This window comes from Misgurnus anguillicaudatus, chromosome 24 (genome assembly GCF_027580225.2).
Source record: "Misgurnus anguillicaudatus chromosome 24, ASM2758022v2, whole genome shotgun sequence".
Classification (NCBI taxonomy): domain Eukaryota; kingdom Metazoa; phylum Chordata; class Actinopteri; order Cypriniformes; family Cobitidae; genus Misgurnus; species Misgurnus anguillicaudatus.
This window is the reverse complement of record NC_073360.2, coordinates 26,331,701-26,352,749: the sequence shown is the minus strand read 5'-3', so window position 1 is coordinate 26,352,749 and position 21,049 is coordinate 26,331,701. Positions and strand designations below refer to the sequence as shown.

At 42.0% G+C, this 21,049-nt stretch overlaps 2 protein-coding genes across 2 annotated transcripts; both read right to left on the bottom strand.

Moving 5' to 3' along the window:
• Window positions 1-10,698: 10,698 nt before the first annotated feature.
• LOC129437347 (olfactory receptor 6N1-like) lies at window positions 10,699-12,180 on the bottom strand. The gene has a single exon (XM_055195483.2). It carries the CDS (start codon window positions 11,891-11,893, stop codon window positions 10,922-10,924), a length of 972 nt encoding a protein of 323 aa, XP_055051458.1. The 5' UTR covers window positions 11,894-12,180; the 3' UTR covers window positions 10,699-10,921.
• Window positions 12,181-17,066: 4,886 nt separating this feature from the next.
• On the bottom strand, window positions 17,067-18,032 carry LOC129438850 (olfactory receptor 6N1-like). The gene has a single exon (XM_055197754.2). The coding sequence runs from the start codon at window positions 18,024-18,026 to the stop codon at window positions 17,067-17,069; it is 960 nt and encodes a 319-aa protein (XP_055053729.2). The 5' UTR covers window positions 18,027-18,032.
• Window positions 18,033-21,049: the final 3,017 nt, after the last annotated feature.

Here is a 21,049-nt window from a genome sequence, read left to right as displayed (position 1 = left end):
AAGCTGGCAATTCTGGCTATACTTTCATTCTTTTAATATTTTATTTTATTTTATTTTATTTTATTTTATTTTATTTATTTTATTTTATTTTATTTTATTTTATTTTATTTTATTTTATTTTATTTTATTTTATTTTATTTTATTTTATTTTATTTTATTTTATTTTATTTTATTTTATTTATAAATCACTCTGGGTTATCTGATTTATCTATTTGGCTTGTGTTTTGTTTTCGTGCACTTGAGGCATTTTGCACATTTGTTCTGCGCTTTTTGTTACTTCTGACCTTATTTTTGTTACTTCTGACCTTATTTTATTTAAAAAAATGTATTTATTATGAACGTAAATTCTGATCTAATTTAAGTCTGTACATTTTGGATTGCTTTTCGTTGTATAGATTTTGCACTATTGCGTGCTGGCCATGCTTGCGCATGCAATTTAGCCAAACGTGCTAGGTGCTCTTCGTCTCATATTTAGAAGTTCATCAAACTAAACAATAAAAAAACTGATGTTTTCGACGGGTATACGTTTTTAAAATGTATTTAAAACATAGTGGTTATCTTGTCAAAAGTTAAACTACAAAACAGGTAAGCCGTTTCTTTAAATTTCGGTGATGAAACAGAAAATATCTGCACCGAACCTATATTTATGTCTGACACGACTGTCTTTCTTGTGATTTAATATTATGGTCAGTGTTCACTTTCAAATGATAGAAAAGAGATTCCTGAAATAAATAATATCATCAGTTGTTTCTGTATCTAAAGTGAATGGAGATGATCAAAGTGAAAGCAAGCAGGTATTTCTGTGCTAAATAATAACGCGTAGTGTCTATAAAATCATTAATTTCAGTGTTTTTATGAATTGTATATAATGCTTAGTTTTTATAATTTGCAGTAACAATCACAAATTATTTGTCATTTCTCATTGTCGTTTTTTTTAGGTCATGACTGCTTTGATGCGCTTATCTCCAAATTAAATAAAAACACTGAATTAGCAGAGGTTTCCAAGGCAGGATCACCTTTGTTTTATTTTAAGGTTTAGTTATCAAAATGTTTTTTGTGTGATGTTCTGTAAATCGTGGCTTTAAAATGTTATGAGGAATAATTAAACAAATGTTGCCTTACATTTTACCTTAAAAATATATAAATGCATCGTCAGTTTTGTCTTCGTTCATCACTTGAGAGACAGTTTTGGTCACTTTATCAGAAACTTGTTTATGTGTGCTGCTTGTGAAAGAAAATAAAAGTTATCAATTTGTACCTGGTCTGACCCCCTCCCAACCCATGCACACACACATAGATGATTCGACTATCGGTCGACTATTAAAAGATTCGACAATTCTGATTCGAATATGTAAATCCTTAGTCGAGGACAGCCCTAAATTTAAATAAAGATTGTTTTAATTTACTTACTCTCCTTGTGTGTCTGGTCATTGGGGTGTTCTTGGGACCTCCTTGTGGTGGAAACTAGGAAGTGTTAAGCATCCCTATTGAAGCATTTGTGTTGACATGCACTACTTACCTCAAAGAGATTGTGTACATTGAGAAGTCACTGGAAACGCAGTAAGAGGACAAAGGAATGAAGGAGTATTGTCCTATCCGCCTCGTATACACCAGACCTCTGGAAGAAAGAGGGGAGGATTAATTATCAACGGAACTGTGAGTACGCTGAATTATCATCTTGCCAGTGCTATCCTTGCAAATGTTGTATCTCAGTGTGCTCCCTGTGAGTGTGATCAGTGTGTAAGCGGCCCCACCCGTGGAAAGGATTGGTGGGCGAGCTGGAACCAGCTGAGAAGAGGAAGGAGTGTGTTGAAGTCGTGGTGTTGATGTCCTTATCTGGTTATCCGCTGTACCAACTCCTTCGAATACTCAAGACTAATTCCCGGTCGAACGTGGTGTGCTGACCCTAATTCACTGTGATTGTGTGGAGTGTAGTGGGTGAGTCTTTTTGACGTGTGTACACCTGAAGAATTGTAGTGTTGTGCTGTGTCAATGTTGTCAGCAATCATTCCCTAGGCCGGGAAGGAGGCTCTGTATCAGAGGAAGTGAACTGGTGTCGGTGGACGACCATTCTTTCTTTATCCAGTTGGAAGAGAGGAGAGGGAAGTGTTCAACCCATTCCAGCAGTACAGCACCTGGTGTGGCACCCTACCTGAACTTACCCACCGAGCAAAACCAAGAGCCCAGTGTACCTTCCTGTATACTCACCCGTACGCCTAAAAGCTAATAGCCCAGGGTACCTCCCTGTATATTTACCGTATGCCCATCGTACCCAGTCCAGTCGACCTCCATATACTTACTGGTCCATTCTCTAGGTGTCTACAGCTTCAAGCCAGGAACACACTTGTACACCCTCTGGACGCCCACAGTTCCTAGCTCAGTGTACTTACCTAACTACCTTCACTCTCTTTGTCCAGGAAAGAAGGGTGAGCAGCTCCATCTGCAGTTCGTTTGGGAGACACAAAAGGGGCGAAGCTAAGAATATTCACTTGAGATCACGTGTCGACATAAAGAAGAAATTGTAAGGTTTACCTGTGAAGTCCCCGTGAGAGTCAGAAGCGACTCAGAACCGACGCTCTACCCGGCCCAGAGAGCTAAATTTTAGGTCCCCCTCCCCCTTCCCCTCTTACCTTTTAAATTATTTAATAACGATTGTTTTCATTTACTTTCTCTCTCTCTCTCGTTTGTCTGGTCATTGGGGTGTTTTTGGGACCTCCTCGAGGTAGAAACAGAGGGAGGGGCGAGACTCACGATATCGGTGGTCCGCTCCGACCTGTGACACAGAGAGTCCATGTAACCTAGGAGTGACTTAACTGATCTTAACTGACCTAAAGAACATAGGGAAAACAGGAGTAACCATCTCGGCCTCTACATGACACACAGCTAACTTGGAAACAGGAAACTCAAAAACAGGCCTTATGGCTGTGACAGAGAACTCAGGAAAGTTAGGCTCAGCAGACATGATCCGGACAATAAGCTCAGGGGACTCAGATTCGGAACTTTCAACTGAAAGATGAAGTCTAAGTGATTCATGTGCAGCAGACGACTCAGGTGAATCAGACCCGGTTGAACCGGTCGACTTAGGCGAATCAGGTGAACCAGACGAACCAGGCGACTCAGGTGAATCGGGTGAAACAGGCGACTCAGGTGAACCAGGTGAAACATGTGATTCAGGTGAACCAGGTGAAACAGGCGACTGAGGTGAACCAGGTGAAACATGCGACTTATGTGAACAAGGTGAAACAGGCAACTCAGTGATCCAGCTGAAACAGGTGACTCAGGTGAACCAGGGAAATCAGATGACTCAGGTGAATCAGACAAAAGAGGCGACTCGGGTGAACCAGGCGACTCAGGTGAACCAGGTGAAACAGGCAACTCAAGTGAACCAGGCAATTCAGTGGGTTCAGGTGAACCAGGTGATTCGGGCAATTCAGATAAACCATGCGATGCAAGGTCGCAGGGACCCATCCTTCATCTCCACAAAAAAGAACCCCATACCCCCTGGAGAAGAGGAGGGACGGATGAACCCGGTGGCTAGAGAATTAGAAATGTATTTCTCCATGGCCTTTGTCTCAGGAACAGATAAAGAATATAACTTGCCTTTAGGCGGAGAGTTACCTGGTAATAACTCTATAGCACAGTCATAGGGACGATGAGGAGGAAGAGAATCAGCCAGAGACTTACTGAACACCTCCTCCAGGTTGCGTTACTCTCCGGGGACTTTAGACAAATCCACTGCTTCCCCCTGAAAAACAGACTCAGAAACAGTGAAACAAGCAGACAAAAGACAAGACTGATGACACTCCTCGCTCCAGCTAATGATGGATCCTAGTCACCAGTCAACTTTAGGGTTGGGTTTATGCAACCAGGTGTGTCCGAGGACAATTGGAGAAAGTGGAGAGTCTGTGACAAAAAAATGAGATGTCCTCAGTATGATTGCCTAACGTGATGAGTGATACTCATGCAGTGGTCTGAGTGATGATAGGAAGCTTGTGCAATCGGTGCAATCGGATGGGTCAGAGAGGTAAGAGGTATCTTGAGCTTACAAGTGACATTGTGTAGTCCACATGATAAGGGGTATCCTGAGGGGATCGGCAGGAATGCCCAGCGAGCGAGCCAGCTCCTCATCCAGGAAATTGCCCTCGCCACCGGAATCGAGAAGGGCCTAGGTGAAATGATCCTCACCGCCAAACGACAGGATGACGGGTAACTGGGAACTTGACACAGGGGAGATTTTTTCAGAAGCAACGCCCACCAGGACTCCCAGATTCACCGGTGGGCGGTGTCTTTTAACAGACACCCTTTGGCGAAGTTACCCGCCTTGCCACAGTAGAGGCAGAGAGAATTAAGAAGACGCTGCTCCCTTTCTACGCATCCTTCCGAGTTGCATAGGCTCTGAGTCGGCGGAGGATGCAGTAGGAGAGGTATGACTAGCCTTCTCATCCAAGAGATCCCTATGACGCAGCATGCAGTGGTGATGGCAAAGAAGCATCCGAGCCTTCACTTTAAGCACGAGCTCGATGATGGAGTCGAGAGAGCTAGGAAAATTGTGGGTAGCGATTTCATCCTGAATTTCATCACTAAGGCTGTCTACAAACTGTGCAAGTCGTTCCAGTCGCACTCTGTGGCCAGGGTTTTGAACTTGATGGAGTAGTCCGTGACCGAGTGCTTCCCCTGAACAAGACAGACCAAACAGGCAGCTGCGGCATCTCCCTGAGCCGACCGATTAAATAGCTTCTCCATTTCCGCTCGGAAATCCTCAAAAGATCGACAGCAGGGGGCACGGGCATCCCAGGCTGCTGTGCCCCACTCACGCACTCACCCAGTGAGTAGGGTAATGCAGAAGTTGACCCAAGTTTCCTCAGTAGCATGCCATCAAGGTTGAAGGTGCAAACACCAGGGAGCACTGGGAGAGGAATGCTCGACAGGAATTACGGTCACAAGGAGGAGGACTGGTGGCACGAGGCTCTACCTCCAGAGACTGGTGAGGGTGACTGACCTCCCTACAGACCTGCTTGAACTGAGCTCTGAGCTCGGTGAGGTGAGAGGAGAAAGCTTCGACCTCCAGAGAGGTGGAGGAGAGCTGGGCAGTGTGCTGACCCAACCAAGCTCCCTGCTGTGCGAGAGCAGCACACACCGATTTGGTATCCGGTGGATCTATATAACTGGCGAGTTCGTCTGTCAGGGCAGAGAAGTACTGAGACAGGATCCAAGTGCAGGATAACAGTAAAATTTATTAATACACAAAATATCAAGAAGACTGGGCTTGGGTGAGGAAATTACCGGACGAAGCCAGGGAGAGAAGACCACTGCGCGAAGACAGGGAGAGATAACCACTATGTGTCGACAGGGAGAGAGATGACCACTGCGCGATGACAGGGAGAGAGATGACCACTGCGCTATGACAAGGACAGCGATCCCCAAACCAAGACAGCTGGAGTGGAGGCAGAGAGAGACTTGAGAGGTCCAGCAGTAGAGAAGGCAGATGATGACCTGGCAGATGGTGAGACAGCAGAGAGCAGGTAAAATCTGTTAACCAAAAGGTGTTAACTAGACTCGAACATAACAAGATTGGATAAATTGGCAAGGCACATACAATGACGAACTCGCAGGGAACAAAGTACAGGGAGAGATTAAATAGCAAACCGAATGGGGAGATAATGAAGATCAGGTATGTGACGCAGGTGCAGGAGATTATGAAGTTGAGAGCGCCCAAGTGACAGACGTGAACGTGCTGAGCTGTCAAATAAAACACAACACAGTGAAAACACAAAACAGAGCGGTCAATCACACCGAAGTAATGACAATCTTTTTGTGTTGTGGTGTTTTTGTTTTTTCTGCAATTCCATCAAGAAGGACTAAGTATTGTTTAATTCAATTAAATTCAATTTTATTTTATTTATATAGAGCTTTTCACAATAGTTAATTGTTTCAAAGCAGCTTTACATTGATAGAAGCAGTAAAAGCACAAAAAAACGACAGATAGCACAACATAATACACGATAGCATAAGCAGTCAAATTTGCTGCGGCTATGACTCGACATTATAAGCGAGCATATAACTAATGTAACGTCTAGAAGAGGAAGCTAAGTTAAGCCCAATAAGGCTGCCTCCCCGGGGTAAAAAAAACCCTAGGAGAAAAAAACCCCGGGCTGTTTAGCAGAGGAAATAAAAAAAGTCCTAGGAGGGAAAAACCCTTGGGAGATATATATGTATATACACACACATATAAACGGATAAGGAGATTAAGCAGAGATTAAGCGGGTTCTGCCGGTGATCGTTGGTCAGGCATCAGCTGGGCATCACGTTTAAGGACGACCAGTAGGTCAGAGGTGTGCTGACTTTCACATCTACCGGAACTGGGTCTGTTTGTCTCATTGTCCTCGGGGTTGAGGACGAGACAGGGAGAGAAAAACAAAATCATATTAGCGTAGGGGCCATTCACATGTAATGCAAGTGTCACACAGTGATGTGGTTTAATCAGCTTAGTTTCAGACAGACTAACTATTGCGGCATAATTATATTATCCACAGTTGAGGATTTAGCAAATTGGGGGCCCACTGCGAAGGTATATATGGTAACTAAGGGTCACCTTCCGATCTTTAAGAGAAAATGAAACTTGTCGACCCGTTTGACTAAGGCCTGTAGCCCCACTGTCGTCGTTAATGCAAGTTCAGTGGCAAACGGGTCTAAATTGCATGCTATTTACAAGACCACGAGAAAACGGCAACATCGCAACCTGACCATACGTGTCAACCCGTTTGACTAAGGCTGGAGGCCCCACTGTCGTCATTAATGCAGGTTCAGTGCCGAACGGGTCTGTATGGCATACTATTCACAAGAAGTTTAAACAAGAGTTTAAATGCTCACGGGATGTTTAAGCAGATATAAATTGGAATACACTCAGTCTGTGTTACAGAGCACCTATCAGCAAGTTGAGTAAAGATGAGCAGTACATTTTATTCCACCTTTTTACTTAAAGTGTAAGCTGCGTTTAGGAATTTAAGATGTATATGTTGCATATTTTACATTTAATTTAACACTTAACATGTTAGTGCTTCAGCAACAAAGTGAGGCACGTTTTTGAAATGAGGCACAAAATGAGGCACAAAAATATTCCTTTGATATGAGTTCTCCATTTCTGTGCACAGTTAATCCTGATATACCTGAAACTATTGACCCTGATAAGAGTAGTGTGAAATTTCTGAATTAGAGTTTACATTTAAAATTGCCAACTGGCTTAAAAAACAATGAATATAATGTATATGTATACAATTATATTTGTTTTTTAAAATTATTTTAAATATGTGACACTGAAATCTTTTTTTGTTGGGGCTAGTAAAAATTTTGGCAGGGCAAGTGAAAACATGAACCACTGGCCCGACCAGGCCAGTACAAAAATTATTTGTTTTGAGCCATGTATATACAGATTTGTTTAAAATATTATGTAATCTGTATACAGATTAGCATAAGGTTATATTTCTAGAATTTAACAATTGTATTTCTATGGCAATTTCTTGAATTTCTTATGTATTAAACCAGAATGTTTTTAGATGTCTCCTCATATGAAACACATGATTCCACTCATTAGGCTCCTTCCAGAATGTTTAAAACTGGAGGAGCTCCGTCCTGTCCTTTTCCTGCGAGCACTTACCTGTGTTGGCTGGCTCCCCTTCCCCACTCTCTGGACCCCCATCTTCTCATGGAGGAGAGAGAGATTATTTTAGACTTCCCTTTCCCCTTCCACAAAGATTTTTAAATAATTTAATAAAGCTGATTTAAATTTTACTTATCTCTCTCGTGTGTCTGGTCATTGGGGTGCTTTTGGGACCCCCCCGAGGTGGAACCTAGGGAGGGGCGTGACTCACAAAGTCTGTGGTCCGCTTCGACCTGTGACAAACACATACCACTCAATAACAATGTGCATAAGCCCTTAATAATGCTTATTATCTGATAAAAACCACAATCTGCATGATATAATACTCGCCAAGTAGTAAAGCATTTACCCGTCACTTTGCAGTCACATACCCGAGGACATGAGAGCTGCTCTGTGTAGTCAGTCGTCTCATCCACCATAACTGCCACAAAATTAGCTTCTTTGATGTGATCATTCAACACTTCTGACACTGCATTTATTATATCGTTTTGATTTTTTCCTGACGGTCCTGTAAAAACTGTAGCCGTTGCATTATGATGTCGCAAGTCAGCATCATGCTCCGCTAATAGCGTTAACACTTCCAAGTAATTACCCCTGTTCAGCGAATCTTCATTGTGTCCCCTGATAATTTTCGCCATCCCAAAAAGAGAACACAGTCACTAAGACGCTTCAGAATGTCCCGGTTCTTTCTGACCCTCTCATTGTGGACGCTGATCTCCCGTTTTCTCTACTCGTTAAGTTGCAAATCCACACGACATTCACCAAAAGTTTTTAAATGCACGACTGACATTATTATGGCGCTCGGAGCCTTGGTGTTAGAGCTGCCTTCATGAAGCTGATTAGACTGTCAAAGCCAGAATCATTCCATGTCCCTTTACTCGTATTAAAAAGTAAATACGGCCAACAAAATAACTTCTTGTGCTGATTGGCAAAAAGATCGGGTGTATCTGCAACTGCGGATGTCATTTTTTTATCATAACTGTGTCACGGCTAGTCCGTGTCATGTTTTGTATGTCTCCGCTTACGTCATCTGGACTATTCACAGACTGATTGCTCATCTCACCTGTTCCTTGTTTAGTCGTTGTGTATTTATACTGTTGTCTGTTTCACACTTGTCGCCGGTAGATTGTCATTGCAACCATGTCTGTTCCCTGTTTTGGATGTTCCTGTGTTTTGCTACCTGTACTCCTCGTGTTATGATTTCCAGTTTTATCATTAAATGTTATTTATTTTCCGAGCTCAGCATTTGTGTCCTCACTTCACCAACCCTGTCGTGACAGAATCTACCGGCCATCATTGGACGCAGCGAGTTCGGGGAGGGCTGCTTCCCTAAGTATTTCGTTGCGGGGGAGTAGTGACATCGGGGCGTGCTCTGCCCCGAGGTCTCTTGGGACTCACCTGGAGGGATCACTCGCTCCTGCAGGAGGGGGATCGGCCCAGGCGATCTTCGCTCAGTTGAGTCGCCGTCTCTGGTCCCTCGGAGGTCCACCGCCGTGCCCGTCTCGGGAGCCCGGAATGGAGACCACGCCCGATCATTTCCCCGGGGTGGTCATCGCCGTGAGGGAGCCCGTTTCCCACGTTGGTGGGACGCGACTTCCGGGGGCATTGGATCCCCGGCGATTCCCAGTTGGGGGTAATTGTCTGCCTCGGTTCCATGAGGGTCGCTCCGGTTCGGCCGGCGCACCGCTTTGTGGTTTCATCCCGGCAGCCGCCGGTATCGTCAGGGTCTCCAAGCCCTCCACCCCTCCCCTGGACTCTCGCTACCAGACTTTGATTTTGTTGTGTTTTATGTGAGTGTCTGGTAGCCACTCGTAGAGGGGAGGGTTATGTCACGGCTAGTCCGTGTCATGTTTTGTATGTCTCCGCTTACGTCATCTGGACTATTCACAGACTGATTGCTCATCTCACCTGTTCCTTGTTTAGTTGTTGTGTATTTATACTGTTGTCTGTTTCACACTTGTCGCCGGTAGATTGTCATTGCAACCATGTCTGTTCCCTGTTTTGGATGTTCCTGTGTTTTGTTACCTGTACTCCTCGTGTTATGATTTCCAGTTTTATCATTAAATGTTATTTATTTTCCGAGCTCAGCATTTGTGTCCTTACTTCACCAACCCTGTCGTGACAAACTGAAATTCCCGCTTCCGTTGGAAATTGACAACAGATGTAAGGGTAGCACTGGGCATGTCGCTAGACCCGGAGGACGTGCTGTCAATAAACGTCAAAATTTGATTGGTTAATGTTTCTGTCACTAATGATTGTAACAAATCAGATGTGTTGTCCTTCAACACAAGCCTAGCAGTATCTGTAGAGCTGGTCCCAGCTGCACAGATTTTTATGTGAATGTTTGAGGGTACTCCGGTTCAACCTTAACAAAACTAACAAATTTTGCGGACACTAATAAATAAATAGCATTATAAAGAAAAACATTTAACACTTTTTAAAAAATATTTTTTATTTTTTATAGGGCTAGCAGAGAAGGCCCTGACGGCCCACCACTGGTTGTCTGAAGGAAAATGTTGTTTTTTCAGTAGGACTGAATGGTTTTGAGTGTAGAGCTTCATTTTGACCTGAAAATAGGATGTTTGGAGAATTGTGTGAGGCATTATCATATTGTGTTTACTGTTTTGAGAATATGAGGCATAATTTCAATAAATGTGTTTAAGCAACCGAGAAAAACTGTAAACTATTCCTGCCATTTCTGTTTTTAGAGTCACAGTACATCTCCTATACTTGTTTGGAAAACATGTTTTTTGTTTCTTTCTTTAGTACACCCTTTTTTTCCACTTTAATAAATGAAGTGGTTTACAAATTATTTCAAATATCAGATTTTAATATAAGGAAATAGAGACTGATGGCTGCATTAGTAGTGTCACATGTAGTTTCTCTGTCTAGCTGTACTTTAAACTCAATTTATAAGTATGTTTGAACGGATGTTTTTGAATAATAAACCTTTTTGCAGTTGCACACATTTCTTTACATCCACTTTTTTTATTTTATTATCATTTAATAAAAAGTATAACCGAATAAGTAAACAAGCGTCTAACAGTTAATTTTAAAATAATGCTCTTACATGTACAGGTCTCACACCTGTGCTGATATTGATGTGCTAAATAAACAAAAACATACACAAAGCTACTGCAATATTTAAACAGACACATCATGGCAGACACTGACAAACTTTTTTTTTGTTTCCCTGTCCTGGTCTGAGATAAACTCCAACACTCCCCACGAACCTAAACGCTAGAAAATCAGCAGATATATGGATCATGGCTTTGATTTAACGCCTATTTTTGTCCTTTTCATTTTAGTGAGTAAGATTTTTTTCACCTCTTCTGTTCTCAAACAATAAATAAATGGGTTAATCATTGGTGGCAGCAGGCTATACAGCACAATTATGACCACCTGCACATCAGCAATGAACTTTATGTTAATATTAAACACTACGTTAAGATAATAAGATGCATAATAAAAACATCTGGGTAGGAAAAACAGAGCAATAATGATGAGCTGAGGACTGCAGGTGGAGAAAGTCTTCAGTCTTCCTTGAGCGCTCGATATACGCAGAACGACCACAATGATAGCACAGTAAGAGAAAACAATGATAGCAAGTGAACCCAGCAGCACTATCATTGAATTAATGAAAGCAGGTTGAACATAGTCTTCTCTGGTAGTGCATGCCAGTGCTATTATGGCAATATATTCACAGTAACAATGTACAATAGTGTTTCCTGCACAGTACAGGAGCGGGTAAGCTCTTATTACTACCATCAAAGGGCCGATTAAACCCACAATCCAACAGCCAAAGATTAAAATGAAAATATTTCTGACTGTCATAATGCTGTGATATCGAAGTGGAAAACATATGGCTGCATAGCGATCTATAGCCATAACTGACAACAAACGTGCAGTGACTGCACCAAAATAATGCACAAAAAACATTTGAAGAAAGCAGCCCAAAAATGAAATGGCTCCATCTTTAAACCAATACCTGCTGATTATCTTTGGTAATGCAGTGGTGCTGAAGAGTACATCACACACAGCAAGATTTACAATGCAGTAATATACAGGCTTCTGAAGGCTCTTAGATAATAAAAATAATGTAATAAATACAGCATTTCCCATCAGTGTACACACATAAACAAAAAACAGGACTGCTGAGACAATGCCATAATATTGAGGATGAAGTCCGGGAAAGCCAGAAATTACAAAATCCTTTATAAAAGTGATGTTTCCCATTGACACAATTAATTTTCCTTTAAGTCCCAGTTTTAGCGTTTCGTATGTACACAATATACAGTTCTAAGTATCAACACATTAGATTATGAAACATTTCTAAAACAAAATAAATGTTGATATTGAAATCCACCAGTTTTGTTAAACCAGTGAATAGCTGGTTAAGGAACTTAGAGGAGGGTTTATATACCTATTTTAAGAGGAACCATAAGTGGTTATAGTTAGTTATCAACAGACAACATAATTTATATCAGAGAACATTCAAAATTGCATGACGTAAAACAGTACGAATACTCCCAGGATAATCACAGCATAAGTTGGATCTCATAATCTTTCCCTATAATTTTAAAGATGCAACTGTGTACTGTAAGTCTATAAAAAGTCAGTAACACTTTATATTACGATATTTAAAGTGGTGCTTTGCAATTTGATATGCTTGACTCTGAAACTCTTTTATTTCAAATGACACAATAATGACCACAAAGCAGCACACTATTTGTTTATTTTTAATAGGTGTTATCACTGGTGGAATAAAACTTTGCAACATGTGTAAACACATGTATTTTAGCCAAATATAATTAATGCAATGGCAAACCAGAATGAAACAACAGCAGATGGGTATCCAGTTCGAGCTAAAGCAAAAGACAACTACATGCGTACTGTGCAGGCGTAGAGCGCGCACCCGTCTGCAGGGGTTTGCTGGAACGCAATCCTGAGGTGAAATTTCTTTAAGAGGTTTTAAAAACTTTCTACACTGTGGATTATGGCTGCGAGTGATGTGAGCAGGATCTACATCCTTGATAAGGTGACTGGTTTTGTTTATACATGACTAACGCATTTCAAACAATGTTTTTTCAAGTCAGTTGCCAGTAGCAGCAGGTTAGATAGCACATAAGTTAGCCTATATGTCACGGAGTGACTTTCTGAAGGGCGGAACCGAAAGTGGTGGAGAGAAGTTCCACCCAGACTATGATTCTCAAACACCAGTCACTTCCTCCAACTCCATGGCAACCCAAATCGGGTTTTATTAGCAACAGTTGTGGAAACGAGTGTGGCGATGCATGATTGGGTGATTTCATGAAGAGGAGGCACATAAATAGGGTAGAGAGAAACTGGAAGGGCGCGGTTGACTTGGGGCGAACTTATTTCCGCCAAAGGCGGACGAAATTCATTGCCTTCTAAAGAGTTGGAAGGCCTCGTTGATCCGGCAATCACATGGAAGCAAGCGGAAAGAGGACGGGGCTGAAGGAGACGAACAGAAGGGCAGTTTTATTCTAGCCGATAAGGCTGGTGAGTTGGAGCATTTTGGGTGAGTGCAGTAGACAAAAAGCGAAGGATATTGTTGGCTGGGCTAAGAAAGAATAAGGATTTGGCAGAGGCAGAGACCGAGCTGAGAATGTTCCTGTCCCAAATGGCACAATCCGGACTTGTGGTCCTCCTCAGAGTCCACACTTTGATGACATCATGTAGTCCAGACTTTAGGGACCCTTAATGCGAGTCCACGTGGGTGCAATGGAGTCATATTTTGGGACAGACTCGAGCGTCACACCGGAAATAGGTAGAGAAGTTGCCCGTCAGTCTGAGCTCCTCCCTTCCGTTGTCTGATTGGTCTGATTGCTCTTTCGCAAGGACTTCTTGGTTGGTATAGTGCGCGAAGCCTGCTGCAGTGCGGGCATCGCTGAAGACCGCATCAAGGGGGCAAAGGAAGCACTGATGAGCACACTTCAAAGCGTAAAAATTACAGATGGGACACCCTACGGACTCGTGGACTAAGCGAACACGCGCAATTTAAGGCCACGAGACCGAAAGTCCACATGAAGTGCGCCATTTGGGACAGGGCCTGTATCTAGATCAGATACTGGAACTATCTATGGAACTGTGTAACAAAAGTTGAGTAATTGTAAACAGCAAGACCCACCAGAAGTATTGCCGAAGGAGGCCGTTCAGAGGAAGTCACAATGCCGCAGGGTAATTGTCCAGTAGCTGGAAGGAAGAGAAGAAAGACTTTGTGTTAACGACAGTGTGAGTACCCCAAGTCCTTGTTTAGCAGCATTATCCTCTGAAATGAACTATCAGTGAGTCTGTTGTGAGTTGTGGCATAGTATGTGAGCGGCCCCACCGTGGAGAGGAGTTGTGGGTGAGCCGGGAAACAGTGAGCGAGGGAAGACGCTGGAGTGTCGTGGCGGCGATGTCTACATCTGACTACTCATGGTATCAGTGTCTCAATGTTTCCAGGACGAGTCCCCGGTCAGATGGGGTTTTGACCCTAACTCACCAAGAGTGTGTGGAGTGCAGTGGGTGAGTCTTTGTCCTTTGCTGTGAGTGTATACACTTGAAAACTGCAGTGTTGTGCTGTGTCCGTGTCATCAATAACCACCTTTCAGGCTGGACGAACTCCTGTGAAAGAAGTGAACCTTGAGGCTGGCGAAGTAACCATCTTCATTCATATGCCGTTGGCAACATCCTGACTCTTCCACTGTGGCGGTGGTGAGATAACTAAACCAAGTAAGAACAGTTTGGATAGAGTGGGAAATATTAACGGTGAGAAGTTTGGCTGCTGTAGGAGGAAATCAGCTGTGTGTGTAACATTACCTGCTGTGGAGTATCTTCAAAGGTTCACCCCTGTCTAGATCTCTTGCCCTGTCGGTTGGAAGAGAGGAGAGGGAAGCGTTCAATCCACCCTGTGTAGTACACCCCGGGGTGAAACATCTTACCTGAACTTACCTGTGTGGTGACACCAGCGGAGGCCATGTTCGGTCCAACGCAGCAGCAGCTTTCGACCCGCATCTCCGTCTGTCTTTGCTTGAAGCCTCAAGAAAGGTTCATGCCTGACGTCCATCTACCTAAATGTCTGTGAGTTATACCCCTTCTTGTCCTTTCGTGTACTATACTCACCGCATGCCAAGTGGAATCCCAGTTGCCCTTTTACGTACTTACCTTATGCCCAAAGCTAAAGCCAGCATATTGTGTTGTACACCTGCCTGTATGCCCAAGTGAAGCCTCAGTTACCTTCTATGTACTTACCTTATGGGCAAAGCTAAATCTAGCATATTGTTTTGTACACCTACCTGTATGTCCAGGAGAAGCCCCAGTTACCTTCTATGTACTTACCTTATGCCCAAAGCTAAAGCCAGCATATTGTGTTGTACATCTACCTGTATGCCCAAAGGAGCCCCCGTTTGCCCCGTTTTCTATACTTACTGTATTGCATACTACCTGTGACTCAAGTTAAGATCCTGTGGCCTCTCTGTCTACCGTTAGTACACAGTCCTGTTATACTTACCTGTATGTTCCAGTGCAGATCTAGCGGATCCCTTCTGAAGCGCCTACCTGTACATTGACCTGTTGCCCAGCGATACATCAACAGCGGAAACCCTCCATACACCCACCAGGACGGTTTATGTCAGATCCCGGCAGCCGTCGTGCAGCCCCACCTGTATCTGGATGGTCAGGAGTGCAACCCGCTGGGCTGTCTCGGAGCTCGCCACGTGTGGCCGCAGGTACCCATCTTACATTCAAACTCTCAATACTTACCACCTGTATCCCTTACGTCCAGGAAAGGAGAGGGCCCTGGACAGTCCCCCTGCAAGCCAGAACAAAGGGGCACTTTGTGAATAAGCTGATTGTCGTCGCAGGGCCAGAAGTAAACAGAAGTGAAGGACCCACCTGAGATTTCCCGCTACGGAGTCTAAGAGACTCGAGATTGTTCCTCTCTAATTGGAGAGTTGGATTTTAGCCTCCCTTTCCCCTTCCCCATACCCTTTTAAGTAATTTAATAAAGTTTGTTTTAATTATACTTATGCTCTCTGTGTGTCTGGTCATTGGGGTGCTCTTGGGACCTCCTCAAAGTGGAAACTAGGGAAGCTGTTCAGACTGTCAAAGCCAGAATCATTCCATGTCCCTTCACTCGTATTAAAAAGTAAACACGGCCAACAAAATAACTTCTTGTGCTGGGGGAAACAAGATCGGATGTATCTGCAACAGCGGATGTCATTTTTTTAATATAATAACTGAATTTCCCGCTTCCGTTGGAAATTGACGACAGATGTTAGAGGTATCGCTGGGCATGTCGCTAGACCCGGAGGACGGCCTGTCAATAAACGTCAAAATTTGATTGGTTAATGTTTCTGTCACTAATGATTGTAACAAATCAGATGTGTTGTCCTTCAACACAAGCCTAGCAGTATCTGTAGAGCTGGTCCCAGCTGCCCAGATTTTTATGTGAATGTTTGAGGGTACTCCGGTTCAACCTTAACAAAACTAACAAATTTTGCGGACACTAATAAATAAATAGAATACTAAAGAAAAACATTTAACACTTTTTAAAAAATATTTTTTATTTTTTTATAGGGCTAGCAGAGAAGGCCCTGCTGGTCCTGACGGCCCATCACTGGTTGTCTGAAGGAAAATGATGGTTTTTCAGTAAGACTGAATGGTTTTGAGTGTAGAGCTTCATTTTGACCTGAAAATAGGATGTTTGGAGAATTGTGTGAGGCATTATCATATTGTGTTTACTGTTTTGAGAATATGAGGCATAATTTCAATAAATGTGTTTAAGTAATCGAGAAAAACTGTAAACTATTCCTGCCATTTCTGTTTTTAGAGTCACAGTACATCTCCTATACTTGTTTGGCAAACATGTTTTTTGTTTCTTTCTTTAGTACAACCCTTTTTTCCACTTTTATAAATGAAGTGGTTTACAAATTATTTCAAATATCAGATTTTAATATAAGAAAATAGAGACTGATGGCTGCATTAGTAGTGTCACATGTAGTTTCTTTGTCTAGCTGTACTTTAAACTCAATTTATAAGTATGTTTGAAAGTATGTTTTTGAATAATAAACCTTTCTGCAGTTGCACACATTTCTTTACATCCACTTTTTTATTTTATCATCATTTACTAAAAAGTATAACCGAATAAGTAAACAAGCGTCTAACAGTTAATTTTAAAATAATGCTCTTACATGTACAGGTCTCACACCTGTGCTGATATTGATGTGCTGATATTAAATAAACAAAAACATACACAAAGCTACTGCAATATTTAAACAGACACATCATGGCAGACACTGACAAACTTTTTTGTGTTTCCCTGCCCTGGTCTAAGATAAACTCCAACACTCCCCACGAACCTAAATGCTAGAAAATCAGCAGATATATGGATCATGGCCTTGATTTAACGCCTATTTTTTGTCCTTTTCATTTTAGTGAGTACGATTTTTTTCACCTCTTCTGTTCTCAAACAATAAATAAATGGGTTAATCATTGGTGGCAGCAGGCTATACAGCACAATTATGACCACCTGCACATCAGCACTGAACTTTATGTTAATATTAAACACTACGTTAAGATAATAAGATGCATAATAAAAACATCTGGGTAGGAAAAACAGAGTAATAATGATGAGCTGAGGACTGCAGGTTGAGAAAGTCTTCAGTCTTCCTTGAGCGCTCGATATACGCAGAACGACCACAATGATAGCACAGTAAGAGAAAACAATAATAGCAAGTGAACCCAGCAGCACTATCATTGAATTAATGAAAGCAGGTTGAACATAGTCTTCTCTGGTAGTGCATGCCAGTGCTATTATGGCATTATGATCACAGTAACAATGTACAATAGTGTTTCCTGCACAGTACAGGAGCGGGTAAGCTCTTATTACTACCATCAAAGGGCCGATTAAACCCACAATCCAACAGCCAAAGATTAAAATGAAAACATTTCTGTCCGTCATAATGCTGTGATATCGAAGTGGAAAACATATGGCTGCATAGCGATCTATAGCCATAACTGACAACAAACGTGCAGTGACTGCACCAAAATAATGCACAAAAAACATTTGAATAAAGCAGCCCAAAAATGAAATGGATCCATCTTTAAACCAATACCTGCTGATTATCTTTGGTAATGCAGTGGTGCTGAAGAGTACATCACACACAGCAAGATTTACAATGCAGTAATATACAGGCTTCTGAAGGCTCTTAGATAATAAAAATAATGTAATAAATACAGCATTTCCCATCAGTGTACACACATAAACAAAAAACAGGACTGCTGAGACAATGCCATAATATTGAATATGAAGTCCTGGAAAGCCAGAAATTACAAAATCCTTTATAAGAGTGATGTTTCCCATTGACACAATGAATTGTCCTTTAAGTCACAGTTTTAGCGTTTCGTATGTACACAATATACAGTTCTAAGTATCAACACATTAGATTATTAAACATTTCTAAAACAAAATAAATGTTGATATTGAAATGCACCAGTTTTGTTAAACCAGTAAATAGCTGGTTAAGTTCCTCAGAGGAGGGTTTATATACCTATTTTAAGAGGAACCATAAGTGGTTATAGTTAGTTATCAACAGACAACATAATTTATATCAGAGAACATTCAAAATTGCATGACGTAAAACAGTACGAAAACTCCCAGGATAATCACAGCATAAGTTAGCTCTCATAATCTTTCCCTATAATTTTAGTGACGGTTATTTACCTATGGTATTCCCAAAACAGACCAACAATAAAGTAACAAAATAAAATCTTGAGATCATTAAGAAGTTTGTGGCAGTTAAATATAGGTTTAATAATAATAAATACATGACATCAATATGTATAATAATGCAGAACTAAGGTTTCTAAGAACATAACTGTCCAGTAAAGAGTTTATAAAGATGCAACTGTGTACTGTAAGTCTATAAAAAGTCAGTAACACTTTATATTATGACCCGCAAAATACTGCGTAATTAAACAAAATTTACAGCATTCCCTTTTTGTAACAACAGGGAACCTCTTCAGTACGTACTTGTAGGTATAAGGGAATAATATTTTAAGTTTGGGGTAATAAGGGGGTAAGAATATAAAGAATATAATAAGTATTTTATAACTACAGGGTACCTATTGTAATATTACGTGGTATGTACGACTTAGTCAAGTCTATGGGGAAATTATGTATTGATGTTTTATGATTTTCTTGTGAATTTTTCATATTGACTACTGAATGTTGTATACAGTCGATGTCTATGTGTCACGGTGATCCGTGTCATGTTTTGTTTGTGTCTCCGATTACGTCACCTGGACAATTCACGAACTGATTCATCACACCTGTTCCGTGTTTAGTGCTGTGTATTTATACTGCTGTCTGTTTCTCACCTGTCGCCGGATCATTGTCATTACGTTCATGTCTGTTCCTGTTCCTTCTGTTGGATGTTCCTGTGTTTACCCGCCTGTTGTTTTATTTCCGTTCTGTAAATAAATGTTATTTATTTCATGGTGAACCCAGCACTTGCGTCCTCACTCCTGTTACCAGTCGTGACACTATGAGCCACATAGGCAAATAAATATAACAGCACATCACTTTTATTTTAGTAGCCTATATTACTTGCTTTTAATAACAAAAGTCCATCTGATTTAATGTGGTTATCTTTTTTATGGCAAGTACCCTAAAAAAGCAACTCATTCGTAACTCTAACATTTGCGGAGGTATTTAAAGTGGTGCTTTGCAATTTGATATGCTGACTCTGAAACTCTTTTATTTCAAATGACACAATAATGACCACAAAGCAGCACACTATTTGTTTATTTTTAATAGGTGTTATCACTGGTAGAATAAAACTTTGCAACATGTGTAAACACATGTATTTTAGCCAAATATAATTAATGCAATGGCAAACCAGAATGAAACAACAGCAGATGGGTATCCAGTTCGCGCTAAAGCAAAAGACAACGACATGCGTACTGTGCAGGCGTAGAGCGCGCACCCGTCTGCAGGGGTTTGCTGGAACGCAATCCTGAGGTGAAATTTCTTTAAGAGGTTTTAAAAACTTTCTACACTGTGGAGTATGGCTGCAAGTGATGTGAGCAGGATCTACATCCTTGATAAGGTGACTGGTTTTGTTTATACATGACTAACGCATTTTAAACAATGTTTTTTCAAGTCAGTTGCCAGTAGCAGCAGGTTAGATAGCACATAAGTTAGCCTATATGTCACGGAGTGACTTTCTGAAGGGCGGAACCGAAAGTGGTGGAGAGAAGTTCCACCCAGACTATGATTCTCAAACACCAGTCACTTCCTCCAACTCCATGGCAACCCAAATCGGGTTTTATTAGCAACAGTTGTGGAAACGAGTGTGGCGATGCATGATTGGGCGATTTCATGAAGAGGAGGCACATAAATAGGGTAGAGAGAAACCGGAAGGGCGCGGTTGACTTGGGGCGAACTTATTTCCGCCAAAGGCGGACGAAATTCATTGCCTTCTAAAGAGTTGGAAGGCCTCGTTGATCCGGCAATCACATGGAAGCAAGCGGAAAGAGGACGGGGCTGAAGGAGACAAACAGAAGGGCAGTTTTATTCTAGCCGATAAGGCTGGTGAGTTGGAGCATTTTTGAGTGCAGTGGACAAAAAGCGGAGGATATTGTTGGCTGGGCGAAGAAAGAATAAGGATTTGGCAGAGGCAGAGACCGGGCTGAGTATATCTAGATCAGATACTGGAACTATCTATGGAACTGTGTAACAAACGTTGAGTAATTGTAAACAGGAAGACTCACCGGAAGTACTGCCGAAGGAGGCCGTTCAGAGGAAGTCACAATGCCGCAGGGTAATTGTCCAGTAGCTGGAAGGAAGAGAAGAAAGACTTTGTGTTAACGACAGTGTGAGTACCCCAAGTCCTCGTTTAGCAGCATAATCCTCTGAAATGAACTATCAGTGAGTCTGTTGTGAGTTGTGGCATAGTATGTGAGCGGCCCCACCGTGGGTTGTGGGTGAGCCGGGAAACAGTGAGCGAGGGAAGACGCTGGAGTTACATGGCGGCGATGTCTACATCTGACTACTCATGGTATCAGTGTCTCAACGATTTCCAGGACGAGTCCCCGGTCAGATGGGGTATTGACCCTAACTCACCAAGAGTGTGTGGAGTGCAGTGGGTGAGTCTTTGTCCTTTGCTGTGAGTGTATACACTTGAAAACTGCAGTGTTGTGCTGTGTCCGTGTCATCAATAACCACCTTTCAGGCTGGACGAACTCCTGTGAAAGAAGTGAACCTTGAGGCTGGCGAAGTAACCATCTTCATTCATGTGCCGTTGGCAACATCCTGACTCTTTCCATGTGGCGGTGGTGAGATAACTAAACCAAGTAAGAACAGTTTGGATAGAGTGGGAAATA

Coding starts and splice junctions, on each gene's coding strand:
- LOC129437347 (XM_055195483.2), bottom strand. CDS start 11,893: ATGGGAAACATCACTTTTATAAAGGATTTTGTAATTTCTGGCTTTCCC.
- LOC129438850 (XM_055197754.2), bottom strand. CDS start 18,026: ATGGGAAACATCACTCTTATAAAGGATTTTGTAATTTCTGGCTTTCCA.